This window comes from Scophthalmus maximus, chromosome 14 (assembly GCF_022379125.1).
Source record: "Scophthalmus maximus strain ysfricsl-2021 chromosome 14, ASM2237912v1, whole genome shotgun sequence".
In the NCBI taxonomy this organism is placed as follows: Eukaryota; Metazoa; Chordata; class Actinopteri; order Pleuronectiformes; family Scophthalmidae; genus Scophthalmus; species Scophthalmus maximus.
In genome coordinates, this window is record NC_061528.1 from 268,211 (window position 1) to 285,000 (window position 16,790).

A 16,790-nucleotide genomic window follows, 5' to 3' on the forward strand; every position below is an offset into this window, starting at 1 on the left:
GATCAGTGAGCGTGAAGAGACAGTCAGTCTTGATTTTATCATGCAAGAAACAAGAGTTTAAGTTTCGTGTTATAGGTTTCGTACTGTTTTCCATTAAATTTGGTAGAAGGGTGTTGCTATGACGACGGAAGAATCATGTTATTTCACTCTACCTGGCGGAAAGCGTTTTAAATTTAGATTTAATAAAAATTTGTAAATCAGATTGTTTTATTGGTTCAGGTGATGTCGTCAGCGCAGCTGGTTTTAATTTAATCTGTGAGTCTTACCTGAGTAACCGCACAGTCACAGTTACTATGGCGACGATGACGCGACCGTCTGCCTGGAAGTGCTGAGACTGAAACAACGACGGCTCCTTACACTGCGTGAGGATGGCGAGCAGGGCGTTCTTGAAGGCCTCTCTGGCTCGTTCCATAGCCTCCTCGTGCTGAGCCTTCTCGCTCATCAGCCGCCGGACGTGGCTGTTGGCCGACTGGATCATGGAGTAGAAGTGATTGGCCGTACGGCGGTTGACCTCGCCCCGGTCGATCCAGGCAAACAGCACGGCCGTGGCCTCGTTGAACATCTGGTCGTCTGTGAGGAAGAGGGAGTTCAGCGTCACTACGTCAGATGATGTCTGAGTGTTTACACATGGCTGGGTAACAAGAATCATCCAATCACTTAGCTCAAAGTTATAATGTTCCTGATGAGCCTGATAAGTAGAGTAACACTCGGGATGATGTCAGCTGGTCGTTCGTTCGCCGACTGTCAGACTCGTTTCTTTCAGTTTTCCTATTTGACGACAAACTGAGGACTTTCTGAAACTCATTCGACAGCATTAGTGGTCTTTGCCCAGTGCATTCTGGGTGTTGAAGCTTTCCTGACTTTTGGGCAAAAGGGACTTTCCCAGCCCTTCTTCTTCTGCTTCTGTAGTTCTTGGTCGTGTAGGTTTAGTCTTCTCTCTTCTGAAGAGAAGTTCAGTCAGTCAGACTAAAACCAACATCGAGTCGGGATGAGAATCTTCCTCTGGGACGATCTCGATCTCTTTCAGCCACCGAACACAAAAGGCATTTTAGATTTTCAACTCTTCATTCAAAAACCAAGATCAGCGTTCGGTGTCTTTCATGAATCTCCACGCTCAGCTGCCGCCGAGCGCACTCTCCTGCATTTGAATAATAATTGAACGTTGCCACGGACGACGGCGGAGCCGAGTGAATTAGAAGCGATTAATGAGCTCAATACTCGCTGCAACACAACCTGTAAGAAGACACGATAAAACCCCCATTCATCCCCGGCAGCAGATTACAGACACATTAGAGCAACACAATGAGGCGCCGCTGAACGGAGCTTTATTCCTCTGAAAGAATTCATAAAGGTTATTCAGAGGAGGACATGTTGGTTTATGTTGCTGCTGGAGGACGGAGGTTTGGGTTTGAACTTCTACTACGACAGATGACGATCAGCGAAGGCAAGGGTTCACTCCTCACCTTTCAGTCTCTCTGCCAACATGGCCGCCTCGTGCTCTGAGAAGTGCACGACTGGCGGGGGGGACGGCGGCCGCAGGAAGTCCTCGTGGACCTGCCGACGGTGCCGCTGCTCTCGGGCCAACAGCCGCTGTTTACACTCCCACTCGTACAGGTCGTCTCTGGCCTGAGCGAAGTCCACGTGGATCCTCCCAGAATCCTTCTTGTCTGTGCTGGAGCCGATACGCATCCGGTACCCTGAGGTGGGGGGGGGGGGCGTCGGCCAATATCAATATCTGATCAGTTCATTCTCTGGAGCTGTTTGATGTGTGTGTGTGTGTGTGTGTGTGTGTATGTGTGTGTGATGTGTGTGTGTGTGATCACCTGACAGGTAGATTGCCTTGTCCACCATGAACTCCTCAGAGAATCGGATGTGACAGAAGTTCTTCTTGCTCTTGCGCAGCGCCATGATTTCTCCACACGGCTCGAACGTTTCCCTGACGATCTCCTCGGTGACGTTCTCCGGCAAACCTCCGACAAACACCGTCCTGCAGCCGGGGGGGCGCTCCCGTGTGGAGGGGGGGGGCAGGTCTGAGGGGCAATGATCATCATCATGATCATCATCATCGTCCTCATCATCATCATCATATGTGTGTGTGTGTGTGTGTGTGTGTGTGTGTGTGTGTGTGGACTCACTGGGGTTCTGGGGGAACAGTGTGCAGCTGTTGCAGTGAATAATCTCTCGGATGATTGGCAGGTCGGGTGGAACCGGTGGGGGCGGGACCATCATGGGTGTGATGAGGCTCAGTCTGGGGTCGAACCTCTGGAGACACAGAGCGTCTGAAGACAGGACATCACTACGGTTACTGACATGAGGACATGTCCCTCATCATAGCTTCAGTCAAATTAAGTCCTTAAATGACCTGATGATCAACGCTCATGAAGGACTTTTGTCTTCAGAAGAGAAATGGTCACAACAAACAGAAATAAATCATGAGCACAGATATATACATATATATACATACATATATATATATGTATGTATATATATATATTTACACACAGACGAGGAGCAGAGAGAAAAACAACAGGCTGAGAGTGTGGAGGCCGACAGATAGGAGAAGACAAAGAGAAACACAATCTCCAGTGTGTTAATGGAGAGAGAGAGTGTTCTCAGGACAGAGAGGAAGTGAGCAAGCGAGAGGAAGATGAACGGCGAGAGGACGAAGGCGACAGCGGCCATGTTTCATCTGTCGGAGGAAAACAGAGCGAGCAGGTCGGGGGAGGAGGCGGAGACATGTCACATGACCCCGTGTTCAACACTGCATCAAGGAGGAGCAGACGTCAGCAGAACACACACACACACACACACACACACACACACACTGTAACACACACACACACACACACACACACACACACACACACTGTTACATACACACACACACACACACACACACACACACACAGTTACCCACTCACACTCACACACACACACACACACACACACACACACACTGTTACACACACACATACACACACACACACACACACACACACACACACGCGCACGCACACATACACACACACACACACACACGCACAGGGAGGGAGATGCGAGGCATTTGATAGAAACGATGTGAAAGCGGCACACAGGAAGTGACGTGTTCACTCAAACTGTGGTTTCACACACATTCAGATGATGTAGCTCATATTTCTACCTGCCAGTGTGAATCTCACTTCATCCTCAGTTTGTTTCTTCTCACTGACGCTTTACACACTTGCGGTGAAAGATGAAGAGTTTCTGTTTCTCATTCTGAGGTTTAGAGAAACACTGAAAACTGTCAACTGATTGTGTATGTCTGTCTGTCTGTCTGTCTGTCTGTCTGTCTGTCTCTCTGCCTGTCTGTCTGTCTGCCTGTCTGTCTCTCTGCCTGTCTGTCTGCCTGTCTGTCCCTCTGCCTGTCTGTCTGTCTCTCTGCCTTTCTGTCTGTCTGCCTGTCTGTCTCTCTGCCTGTCTGTCTGTCTGTCTCTCTGCCTGTCTGTCTCTCTGCCTTTCTGTCTGTCTGCCTGTCTGTCTGTCCGTCTGCCTGTCTGCCTGTCTGTCTGTCTGTCTGCCTGTCTGTCTCTCTGCCTGCCTGTCTCGCTGCCTTTCTGTCTGTCTGTCTGCCTGTCTGTCTGTCTCTCTGTCTGTCTGTCTGTCTGTCTGTCTGTCTGTCTGCCTGTCTGTCTGTCTGTCTGTCTGCCTGTCTCTCTGCCTTTCTGTCTGTCTGCCTTTCTGTCTGTCTGCCTTTCTGTCTGTCTGCCTGTCTGTCTGTCCTCCTGTGGCGTTTTGTTAAATGTTTTTGAAGCAGATTTGTTTTGTCGACAGAATCTCTCTTCTTCTTCCTCCGCTCACGTTCACGCAGCCTCAGCAGCCGCTGGGTGAAGCAGCTATGAATCACTTCCTGCACAGTTTTTCTTGGCAAAAAGAAAAAATCCTCACACACACAAAAAAGAAAAAAATACACTTGGGAAATAATCTTCCATAAATCAGAGCGGCTGTGACACATTCAGAGATTGTCTGGGTCTTAGGAAAACTCATTAAAGTGTTGTGCGCGATAACCCGACAGGTAAATTACCGTCTTCCTGCTTCACATTCGTCATAATCACACAAAGCTTTTTCTCCTGGAGCCACAGGACTGAAGCTGGTTCCTTCCTCCGGCTCAGAGCAGCCACAAGATGAAATAAAACACAGAGAGAGAGAGAGAGTGATGGTTGGTCGAGGACCGTACCTGGAACCAGCGGTTGTCCGCTCATGTCCACAGGTACGATGCCAAGGTTGTTCATGGCCGTGGCCCAGGCTCCATGATCAGAGACGTTCAGGTGGTTCTGCTCCGCCCCAGAGAGTGAACACGTCAGTGTTACGTCAGGGGGGGGGGGGGGGGGGGGGGGGGGGGGGCTACTTGATAGGGACCTAGGGTCCTCTGAGCAACGAAGGATCTCCTCCTCCTCCTGAATGAGGGAAGAAGAAGGAAGAAGAAGAAGAAGAAGAAGAGGGAAGAGGGAAGAAGAAGAAAGAAGACAGAAGAATGTAGAGGGAAGAAGAGAAAGAAGAGGGAAGAGAAGAACTCAGAAGAGGGACGAAGACAGAAGAATGAAGAGGGACAGACAGAAGAAAGAAGAAGAAGAAGAAGCAAAGAAGAATGCAGAGGGAAGATGAAGAGGGCAAAATGAAGAAAGAAGACAGAAGAAGAAAGAAGATGGAACCAGCCATGAAGAAAGAAGAGGGAACGAAGAAGAAGCCGAAGAAAGAAGAAGGACGGAAGACAGAAAGAAGATGAAGAGGGAAGGTGAATGCAGCAAGAAGAAAGAGAGGGAAGAAGAAGGAAGAAGAATGAAGAGGGAAGAAGAATGAAGAAAGAAGCGAAGAAGAGGGAAGAAGACGCCAGCCTGAAGAGGGAGGAAGACTCCTAGCAAGAAGACAGCCGTAGGAAGAAGAAAGAAGAATGAAGAGGGAAGAAGAATGAAGAGGGAGGAAGAAGCAACGAACCCTCCAGCACACGAAGAAGAAGAAGTAAGAAAGAATGAAGAGGGAAGCGTCCTCCCGCAAGAAAGATAGAGGGGAAGAAGAAGAAACCGCCATGAAGAAAGAAGACTGCGAAGAAGAAAGAAGAAAGAAGAGGGAAGAAGAACGAATGCCTCTCTCAGAAGAAGGAAGAAAGAAGAAGGAAGAAGAAAGAAGAAGAAGAGAGAATGAAGGGGACAGAAGAAGAATGCAAGAGAAGCAGAACAGAAGGCTCAGAAGATAGAAGAATGGAGAGGGAAGAAGAAAGAAGAAGTTAGAAGAAGGAGGAAGCACGAAGAATGAAGAGGGTAGAAGAAGAAAGAAGAAGGGAAGAACGAAAGAAGAATGAAGAGGGAAGAAGAACCCGAAGACTGAAGAGGGAAGAAGACGAAAGCAGAGGAAGAAGCAGAATGAAGAGGCAGAAGAATGCAAGAAGAGGGACAGAAGACTCCGCCGTCCGAAGCCTCCGGCCAAGCCTCCTAGAACGAAGACTGACTGCGACTCCTGCCGATGAAGACGGAAGAGAAGCTGCCTAGACGACGTTGAAGAAGCATGCCGAAGTTCGAATGCGCCTCCATCCCACTCCTCCTCGCCTGACGAGGCCTCCTCCTCCCTCCTCCTTCCTCCTTCCTCCTCCCTCCTCCATCCTCTTTCCTGATCCATCCTCCCTCCTCCCTCCTCCTTCCTCCTCCTTCCTCCTCCATCCTCCCTCCTCCCTCCTCCCTCCTCCTTCCTCCTTCCTCCTTCCTCCATCCTCTTTCCTCCTCCTCCATCCTCCTTCCTCCTCCATCCTCCCTCCTCCATCCTCTCCATCCTCTTTCTTCCTCCCTCCTCCATCCTCTTGCCTCCTCCCTCCTCCTAACTCCTCCTTCTTCCTCCCTCCTCCATCCTCTTTCCTCCTCCTCCCTCCTCCTTCCTCCTTCCTCCTCCCTCCTCCATCCTCTTTCCTGATCCATCCTCCCTCCTCCCTCCTCCTTCCTCCTCCTTCCTCCTCCATCCTCCCTCCTCCCTCCTCCCTCCTCCTTCCTCCTTCCTCCTTCCTCCTTCCTCCATCCTCTTTCCTCCTCCTCCATCCTCCTTCCTCCTCCATCCTCCCTCCTCCATCCTCTCCATCCTCTTTCCTCCTCCCTCCTCCATCCTCTTGCCTCCTCCCTCCTCCTAACTCCTCCTTCTTCCTCCCTCCTCCATCCTCTTTCCTCCTCCTCCCTCCTCCTTCCTCCTTCCTCCTCCCTCCTCCATCCTATTTCCTGATCCATCCTCCCTCCTCCCTCCTCCTTCCTCCTCCTTCCTCCTCCATCCTCCCTCCTCCCTCCTCCCTCCTCCTTCCTCCTTCCTCCTTCCTCCATCCTCTTTCCTCCTCCTCCATCCTCCTTCCTCCTCCATCCTCCCTCCTCCATCCTCTCCATCCTCTTTCTTCCTCCCTCCTCCCTCCTCCTTCCTCCTCCCTCCACCATCCTCTTTCCTCCTCCTCCCTCCTCCTCCCTCCTTCCTCCTCCATCCTCTTTCCTCCTCCTCCCTCCCTCCTCCTCCATCCTACCTCCTCCATCCTCTCCATCCTCTTTCGTCCTCCCTCCTCCTTCCTCCTCCCTCCTCCATCCTCTTTCCTCCTCCTCCCTCCTCCTCCCTCCTTCCTCCTCCATCCTCTTTCCTCCTCCTCCCTCCTCCATCCTCTTTCCTCCTGCACCATCCTCCCTCCTCCCCCCTCCTAACTCCTCCTTCTTCCTCCCTCCTCCATCTTCTTTCCTTCTCCTCCATCCTCCCTCCTCCCTCCTCCTTCCTCCTCCCTCCTCCATCCTCTTTCCTCCTCCTTCCTCCTCCATCCTCCCTCCTCTTTCCTCCATCCTCCCTCCTCCCTCCTCCTTCCTCCATCCACTTTCCTCCTCCATCCTCCCTCCTCCCTCCTCCTCCATCCTCCCTCCTCCATCCTCTCCATCCTCTTTCGTCCTCCTCCTTCCTCCTCCTTCCTCCGTCCACCTTCCTCCTCCATCATGTAGAGAACCAGTTTGCCACTAACTTCAGTGTGGACCTACAAACATCTCGTCCCTGCAGAACTATGAACCTGTCACGTACCACTGGCCATCGCAGGACGTCTCCTCTCTCCTCTGTCTGTCCTCTCATCAGATCCTTCTGTCCTCTGTCTGACAGAGGATCAGGGTCTGAACCCTGAGGAAGGAAGAGAAGAGTGAGGAGCTAAGATGAAAACACACTTTCTTTATGTAGTCGCTGATCGTCTTTATATACAGTCGCTGATTGTCTTTATATACAGTCAGTGGTCGTCTTTATATACAGTCAGTGATCGTCTTTATATACAGTCAGTGATCGTCTTTATATACAGTCAGTAATCGTCTTCATATACAGTCACTGATTGTCTTTATATACAGTCACTGATCGTCTTTATATACAGTCAGTGATCGTCTTTATATACAGTCAGTGATCGTCTTTATATACAGTCACTGATCGTCTTTATATACAGTCAGTGATCGTCTTTATATACAGTCAGTGATCGTCTTTATATACAGTCACTGATCATCTTTATATACAGTCACTGATCGTCTTTATATACAGTCTCTGATCGTCTTTATATACAGTCACTGATCGACTTTATATACAGTCATACATCATCGTTCTTCTCAGATTCATCTGGACGTTGTTGTCAAACTCTGCTCACTTTCATGCACCATGAAATATTCACAGTTGAATGCATGTCCTGTTTATTATTCATGAGTTCAACTGACATCTCTGAATCTCTCTCTCACTCACACTCACACTCACACACGCACACGCACACTCACACTCACACTCACACACACACACACACACACACACACACACACACACACACACACACACACACACACACACACACACGCCTGATGGAAACTGCATCAGATGTTGTTCCAGTAAAGGAAGGAACCGCATCAAATGACACTTTGACATATTAGTCAAGACGGTTACGTTTGTTCGTCCGTTCGTTTGTTCGTTGAACCGCTGCTGCCTGACCCTATTTTAATAATATCATGGGAATTTATCTTACTGTCCATTTTGTTGTTTCCATTATTTTACAAAATATCCGAACAGCGTCGGCCCCCTAGAGGAGTTTTAAACTGTGACTCATGTTCCTGATGAGCCGGTCAGGACGTCCTGGAGACTAAAATCAAACCTCACACACACTGTTCCAGTTCTGTCAAGTGTGTTTTGGGAGGTTCCACAGATTCCATCCAAATTAAGAACGCTGATGGAGCATGACAGCGGTCCCTGGTGAAAAGCTGAAAACATTCAGTCTTCAAAGGCGTTTGCAGAGACGTCCCCTCCTCGACAGACCCCTGATGAATGATCACAGACACTCAGAGAGGCGTCGTCTCCCCCCACTCCTGAACAACTCACAGATGGCTTCACATCAGGACTCACACTTCAGGGAGGTCAGAGTTCACAGCAGCGAGACGAGGGGCTGGTGACGAGTGGTCGGCTGGTCTCTGCTCACAGCTCGACAGCAGCAGAACAAACCTCTGAACACACGAGGGAAACCGTCAGTCGACCGTCCTCTGGAACATGCGACTGTAAATGAATCAGAGCAAGAGTTTTCTACAGTGACTCTGTAAATGTGTGGACTGAGTGCAGGGCCTGACGTTGCCACGGTGACTGGGACTCCCTCTTTACCCTTCGACTGAGCGACGGGGTCACAGCCCAGATATCAGTCGGCGCCGCCGCAGCAAATTACTTCCAATAAACCTTCAGAAAGGCGCCATTAAGCAGCGCGACACAGAGGGAGAAAATCCAATCAGCTCCAATCACATCATCGTCCAGAGCAACGGACCCACTCACACCCCATAATGATCAGTCACAGGAGCCAAGCGCTTTGCATTTAACATTCAAAGAGCGGCCGGCACAAAGTGCTGGAGGAGAAAAGAGTCTGATCACAGACAAGCTGCTCCGAGGCTCCGAGGCCGGACAGACCACACCACAAACATCAGCCTGGTCCAGAGGTTTCACAATAAGAGCCTCAGAATAATCAGACTTTGTTTCCAGCTCAGCTTTTAATATGAAACAGCAGTTTAGACTTTAGTCACAAAGCTCCTCCTCCATCTGTCCAGTTGGTGGGCAGAGCTCAGGGACCCAACAGGCTGCTACGACCTGTGGGTTTTAATGACACGTACAAAAGCTGGTCCAGAACATGACTTGACTTCAGACTGGACGAGAGGCAGCAGCCCGAGGACAGAGCCCTGAGGGACACCACACCGCTGATGGGCAGGTCGATGTAAAACTGCAATTAGTCGTGTATTACACTTTACTCACGTTACCAAACATCAGAACAGAAAAGAAGCAGCGAGCATAATGGGATGTACAGTTTGACCTCTGGCTGCTAGCTTAGCATCAGTGACTGTAAACACAACCAGGTGACTCCTTCAAGGAGATTCACCTGCGGCTAATGTTACGAGTGAGCTAAGAGCACAACAAGCGACCGGATCACAGGACACACACAAACATCAGGTGACCGATCAGATCAAGTGATCGGGCGACACTAACAGATTACAGTGATCATGTAGCATTAGCTCCAGTCGTTAGCCTGTGAGCTGAGTGTCTCTGACAGACGCTCAGTTCTTCTGCTGCTGCTCTTCAGTCTCTGAATCAATCCACCGTGAATTGCTTAAAATTCAGGCGATGCCATTAGTGCGTCTGTGGCTTGTGTTTGAATCCATTTAATCCACTTAAGGCCTGAGAGGCAGCGGTGTGTGTGTGTGTGTGTGTGTGTGTGTATGGGGGGGGGGGGGGGGGGGCGGTGAGACCACTCGAGTGTCTGACTCATCAGAAACAGGCGACACTGGATGATGAGCCACACATTTGCATTAATAAGCAGAAATGCATAAAATGTAAAAAGCGAAAAAACATTTGGGGAAGAAAAGAGAAAAAAACATAAATGAATCTAGTCAAAGTTTCGACACGTTGATACATTTTGGATTCCACGAGTTCAAAACGATATCATCTCTGTTCATTTCATCAGTGATAGGATCTGACAGTTACACTGTTATTTCATGATATAATTATCATTCATTGACGTGACTGGACTGTGATATCACAGCTGTTCATAGGAAACCCATATACCCCATAACACAAATATTTAAAGAATAAATAATTTTCTGACTGAGATTTCACACTGAATCAGACGAGTTGAGTATTAATCATCACACAACTACACAACAACACAACAACTGCAGACTGACAAGTTTGAGATGTCACAAGTGTGTGTGTGTGTGTGTGTGTGTGTGTGAGAGTGTGTGTGTGTGTGCGTGTGTGTGTGTGTGAGTGTGTGAGTGTCTGTGTGTGTGTGTGTGTGTGTGTGTGAGTGTGTGTGTGTGTGTGTGTGTGTGTGTGTGTGCATGTGTGTGTGTGTTTGTGTGCGTGTCGGTGTGAGTGTGTGTGTGTGTGTGTGAGAGTGTGTGTGTGTGTGTGCGTGTGTGTGTGAGTGTGTGAGTGTGTCTGTGTGTGTATGTGTCTTTGTGTGTGTGTGTGTGTGTGTGTGTGTGTGTGTGTGTGTGTGAGAGAGCGTGTGTGCGCGTGTGTGTGTGTGTGTGTGTGTGTGTGTGAGAGAGCGTGTGTGCGTGTGGGTGCGTGTGTCTATGTGTGTGTGTGTGTGTGTGTGTGTGTGTGTTCCATGCTAAACGGGCTGATTGACAGAAGCGGCGAGTTGAGGCGGCGCCGTCTGTTCCCGTCTCCTCTCATTAGAATCAGCTCTGAAGTTAAACGTCTCTAATCTACTTCACATGTAAAAATATGACGAAGTTGGAAAAAGAAACATTACTTGGGTAATTCTTCAGTGTAGTGTCAATATTAATATCACTTCCACCACTCAGTAATGTTGTGAACAGGCGGTGGAGCCACAGAGTGAACATCTGTCTGTTAGTCGCCACCATGTTTCAATCAGCAGGACCAACGAGACGAGACGACGTCAAACAACGACACCACGAGGAATCTGAAAATATGATTTTCACTCACGGTTTAGACTTCGACTTTATGAACGTGTGTTTGTTTCTGTGAACATATTGACACTAACTTCATTGTACATGAGAGAGGGGGGGGGGGGAGACAGGGAGAGAGAGAGAGAGAGAGAGAGAGGGAGAGAGAGAGGGGCGGGGAGAGACAGGTAGAGAGAGAGAGGGGGGGGGAGAGACAGGTAGAGAGAGAGAGAGAGAGGGGGGAGAGACAGGTAGAGAGGTAGAGAGAGAGGGAGAGAGAGAGAGGGGGGAGAGACAGGTAGAGAGGTAGAGAGAGAGGGAGAGAGAGAGGGGGGGAGAGACAGGTAGAGAGGTAGAGAGAGAGAGAGAGAGAGAGAGAGAGATTTTTTTGATTTTTGAAAACGACTTTTATTAAAAAATTCACCAGAAACATCAGGGTTGTTTTACAAATGCACTAAAAATTAAACCAAAAATAAATCAAAGGATGCATTAAATAAACTTCAGTCTCACTTCACACGCCTCCAGCTTCAGTCTCACTTCACACGCATCCAGCTTCAGTCTCACTTCACACGCCTCCAGCTTCAGTCTCACTTCAGTCTCACTTCACACATGCCTCCAGCTTCAGTCTCACTTCACACATGCCTCCAGCTTCAGTCTCACTTCACACATGCCTCCAGCTTCAGTCTCACTTCACACATGCCTCCAGCTTCAGTCTCACTTCACACGCCTCCAGCTTCAGTCTCACTTCACACGCCTCCAGCTTCAGTCTCACTTCAGTCTCACTTCACACGCCTCCAGCTTCAATCTCACTTCAGTCTCACTTCACATGCCTCCAGCTTCAGTCTCACTTCACACGCCTCCAGCTTCAGTCTCACTTCAGTCTCACTTCACACGCCTCCAGCTTCAATCTCACTTCAGTCTCACTTCACACGCCTCCAGCTTCAGTCTCACTTCACACATGCCTCCAGCTTCAGTCTCACTTCACACGCCTCCAGCTTCAATCTCACTTCAGTCTCACTTCACATGCCTCCAGCTTCAGTCTCACTTCACACGCCTCCAGCTTCAGTCTCACTTCAGTCTCACTTCACACGCCTCCAGCTTCAATCTCACTTCAGTCTCACTTCACAGGCCTCCAGCTTCAGTCTCACTTCACACATGCCTCCAGCTTCAGTCTCACTTCACACATGCCTCCAGCTTCAGTCTCACTTCACACGCATCCAGCTTCAGGGGTGAAGGGGGGGGGGGGTCATTGTATGAGGCAGCAGCAGAATCTCAGTGTGTCGTGGACATTCATATCACAGAGGACACGTCAAGGTTGAACAACACAGTGGTGAATTATTCACACACATCCTCATCCTCATCCTCATGCTCATGCTCGCACTAGCACAAGCACACACACACACACACACACACACGGATCACACACGGAGATTCAAATCTCTTTTGTCTTTTTCTTTATATTCAGAATGTTACTTTATAACATTTAAAATCTGAACATCTGTAAACACAAATCTCCACTGATGTTTCACATCCACTTCCTGTTTCTCTTCCTTAGCTTCCTGCTCTCCCCTCCAACTGAGTTTTTCTCTCTCTCCTCTCTCTCCCTCGCCTTCCTCCATCCTCTCCACCAGTCACCGTGATGAAGAGGCCACTGGGCCCGTCTCTGTGGGTAATCACCACGGTAACTCACTGCAGCGCCGGCGCTGCCGCGGCAACACACGGGCAACACACCATCCATCACCGCCGCTGCTGCTGCAGGAAACTGATACATCAAGATGTAAATACTGCCCCCGGAGGAGAGGGGGAGGGAGGGGGTAAGAGGACAAAGGAGTGAGGAGGTGAGGAAGGAGGGAAGGAGGGAAAGAGGGAGGAAAAGACTGAATGTGTGAGGACGACTGTGTTGTCAATTCTCATCCTAATCCAGGTTTATTACTTTCACTGTGTACAATGCACACACACACACACACACACACACACACACACACACACACACACACACACACACACAGTTTATAAATAATAATTTATGATAATGAATATTGTTTGTTAGCGTTGTCGTGACGACACAGTTGCATCAGGTCAAAACACAACGTTTCCATGGGGACTCGGACAACTCAGGACTCGTCTAGTCATCCACCGAGTCACCTGTGACCTCTGACCTGATGGGTCAGTGGTGACCTCTGACTGCACCGCCTAAACATGTGACCACTTCCTGTCATGCAACGAGGGGCATTTCCCCAGCTCTCTGATTTGTAGTCATGGCGACAGGACGATGTAAGAGACGAACAGGAAGTGACTAATTACTGTTCAGTGTTCAGCCAAGTGAACGACACCATGTGTTCCCACAGCGAGCAGATGGTGAAGAGCGGCGAGCCAAGACCCAGCCACCAGGACCGTTACACACACACACTGATGCTGCACCTCTGACGTGCTCGGATCAGAATCAGCCAACGACTCAAACTCCAGACGAACCTTCATGATTAAGAATGAAGAAACGCGACGAGTGGACAGAGACACAGAGACACAAAGTGTGTGTGTGTGTGTGTGTGTGTGTGTGTCAGTGACATGTGGTCGTGCTGTGAGTCCGAGGACTGCTCAGGTCTCAGGTCTCTGCAGACGAGCATCGCTATTCATCACATTCACTGTCACACACACGCACGCACGCACGCACACACGCACGCACTCACACACGCACAGACACACACAAACTGTGTTTCTTTGTGTTGATCAATTACCTGCATGGTGAGGGGGGTGGGGGGATGGGGCCCACATCCCACCTATTGGCACCGTCTGTGTTCCACAGCGCCCTCGAATAAATCACCTGAGACACTGGGATGAAGAGAAGGGGGGGGGGTTATTAACGTGGCTCCTCCCCTCCCTGCTCTCCTCCAGGATGTGGCCCCTCCCCTCCCTGAGGCCTGTTAGCTCTGATGGAGATTTTCCTCAGCACAATAAGGACGGGCAGCATGTGTGATGAAATGTGATGTTCACAGTGAGGCCGGTTTGCTTCTTAAGTGGCAATCCAAACGTCCTTGACATCACCACAGGAAGTCGCTCAGCTCAAAGCAAACATTAGTGCAGCTACAACCCAGAGATACAAGATGGCCGACAACAACGTCTCTCCAGTTCCTCTATATAACCACTACAACTGGCCTCTGAGCAACAACATGTAGAATCACTTCATGATTCAAACTGAATAGTGTCGACAGAAGTCTGGACTTGTAAAATTGTACGTACGATATAACAACAAATCTGTTTGTACAAACGATTCTTGTAAGAGGCCTAATGACAACAAAAGCACAAGATGGCGGCGCCTGTGTCATACATATTTGATCTTCATGTTTGTACAACAGAAGGAAGTGGAGACGTGTCATTGTCTTTATACAGTCGCTGATTGTCTTTATATACAGTCAGTGGTCGTCTTTATATACAGTCAGTGATCGTCTTTATATACAGTCAGTGATCGTCTTTATATACAGTCAGTGGTCGTCTTTATATACAGTCACTGATCGTCTTCATATACAGTCAGTGATCGTCTTCATATACAGTCAGTGATCGTCTTTATATACAGTTCCTGGTCGTCTTTATATACAGTCAGTGATCGTCTTTATATACAGTCAGTGATCGTCTTTATATACAGTCAGTGATCGTCTTTATATACAGTCGCTGATCATCTTTATATACAGTCACTGATCGTCTTTATATACAGTCACTGATCGTCTTTATATACAGTCAGTGATCGTCTTTATATACAGTCAGTGATCAACTTTATATACAGTCAGTGGTCGTCTTTATATACAGTCACTGATCGTCTTTATATACAGTCGCTGATCATCTTTATATACAGTCACTGATCGTCTTTATATACAGTCGCTGATTGTCTTTATATACAGTATATAACGTGAACAGAAGCTGTTTCTCATACATCATGTGTCATATTAAAGCTCGTCATTTGGGTTCTCTGCTGAACGCAGCATCGACTTTAATCAGGTCCAATTACACAAAAATCTGCCCACATTCATTAATCATTAATCATAAATCATAAATCATATGGACGAGTGTAGAGAAATATCACTATTGATGCTGGACTCAAATTGAATAGTGAAATAAGCCGTCATGAATTTATTAGTCTCCTGGAGACACGGCTGATTATCCCTGTGTGCTCCCATGGAAACATTCCCAACCAGAACACAGAGATTTCACAGCAGCTCCATCACATCATCCCCACCCCCACCACACACACCCACACACACACACACACATTCCCACAGGATGTTCATGGAGTCTCCCTCGAATAAAGAGGATTATAGATTTCGTCCTGTGCACCGAGTGTTTCCAATGAAATAACGGCCTCCTCCTGCACAAGTCATTAAAAATTAAACCATCCCCCATTCAGCTGAATATCACTGTACTGTTCTGCATGCATTAGTGTGTGCGTGTGTGTGTGTGTGTGTGTGTGAGAAAATAAGAAGATGAGCAGGATATGAGGAAGTGTGAGTGAAAATGTGTTTCTCTCCTTAGTGGCCCTGCAGGCTCACACACGCAGGGTCACACACGCAGGCGCACACACACACACACACACACACACACACACACACACACACACACACACACACACACACACACACACACAGACAGTGTGGGGAGGAGGAAGCGAAGCAGTGAGACGAATGTTAAATCTACATTTTCCTCTGAGCTGATGGTGAAGACAGGAAATACATATTTATGTTAAAGCAGAACCTCGACAGCGGGAGGACACACACACACACACACACACACACACACACTGTATTTGCATACAGAGCGGCGAAGTGATGAGATCAGGCTAAAGGACTCAAGGACCTTCAGTGTCCCTCACCACAGATTCTCAGTCTGTGGAGTGAAGTTAGTTTCAGTAGTGGAGTAGTGAGTGGGTGAGAGAGGAGGACGTATCCGTGGAAACAGACAGACAGACAGACAGACAGACAGTCCATCTGTCTGTCTGTCTGTCTGTCTGTCTGTCTGTCTGTCTGTGGCTCATGTTTCAGTCTCGTCAGTTCGACGTGTCGTCCCGAGGACAGAGACAGATGCAGCATCGATCGGCCAATTAGGAAACTTGGTAAAGTGACACTTACACGACATGATGGTCGTCTCCTGTTGCAGAGCAACTTGACGACTCACAGACCAGTCGCAGTAAACTGAGGAACATCTGTGCGTCAGGTTACGTCAGTAACATCTGGAAGTGTCTCTTTTCTCACTTCACCTCCTTCATGATGAAACACGTTCCCGTCTGCACCATCGAACAGATGATAAGGTGATGCTAATGCTACATAAACCCTGGTCCAAATCTGATAAGACACACACTGTGACTTCTCTCCGCTCTACTAATGTCACACAGTCGCCTCTCGAACACAGAAGAAGAAAACATGAGGCTCAGTCGACCTTTGTTCTCTTTCATCGCCTGCAGACACTATACTGCTCAGATGAAAGGTCGAGAGACGAGAGAGAACAGTTCTACTGGAAACCTCGACTCTGAGGATCAACACGTTCTCACATCAAAACGTTGCCGTTTTCAGAACAAGCTCGTCCGAGGAGACGGAGACACTTCACTTCACTTCAACAACAACAACTCGAGGATGAGGAACGTAACAACCGTCCTCAGAGACCAGTGTGGACAAACCGTCTCCTCATGCCGACACGTCACCTGACACTTCATCAAACATCTTCAATGTCTGGATCTGAGGGAGACATGTTATCGATCACCAGACAAACGTGATTGGACGATGGTTTGATCAGCTGCTTCACTCGACTCCAGGATCCGTCTGCACCTTGTCACGCTGTCCACCTGTGATTATGTCATCACGTTTCGTTAAG

At 48.7% G+C, this 16,790-nt stretch overlaps 1 protein-coding gene across 9 annotated transcripts in view; it reads right to left on the minus strand.

The window, feature by feature from the left end:
• enox1 (ecto-NOX disulfide-thiol exchanger 1) overlaps nucleotides 1-16,790 on the minus strand; it is a 35,513-nt gene that overhangs the window by 12,818 nt on the left and 5,905 nt on the right. For 4 of the 9 annotated variants that reach the window (XM_035651245.2, XM_047337359.1, XM_047337360.1 and 1 more), the window contains exons 2-8: nucleotides 13,673-13,766; nucleotides 7,057-7,149; nucleotides 4,214-4,340; nucleotides 2,136-2,279; nucleotides 1,824-2,030; nucleotides 1,464-1,697; nucleotides 358-570 (exon numbers count right to left, since the gene is read on the minus strand). In XM_035651245.2, coding sequence (XP_035507138.2) covers nucleotides 358-570; nucleotides 1,464-1,697; nucleotides 1,824-2,030; nucleotides 2,136-2,279; nucleotides 4,214-4,340; nucleotides 7,057-7,149; nucleotides 13,673-13,678 — 1,024 coding nt within the window. In that variant the 5' untranslated portion in view covers nucleotides 13,679-13,766. Of the gene's footprint in view, nucleotides 1-357; nucleotides 571-1,463; nucleotides 1,698-1,823; nucleotides 2,031-2,135; nucleotides 2,297-2,362; nucleotides 2,465-3,160; nucleotides 3,340-4,213; nucleotides 4,341-7,056; nucleotides 7,150-13,672; nucleotides 13,767-16,790 lie in introns of those variants that run through there. The other 5 variants (XM_047337361.1, XM_047337365.1, XM_047337363.1 and 2 more) reach the window with 5 other exon arrangements.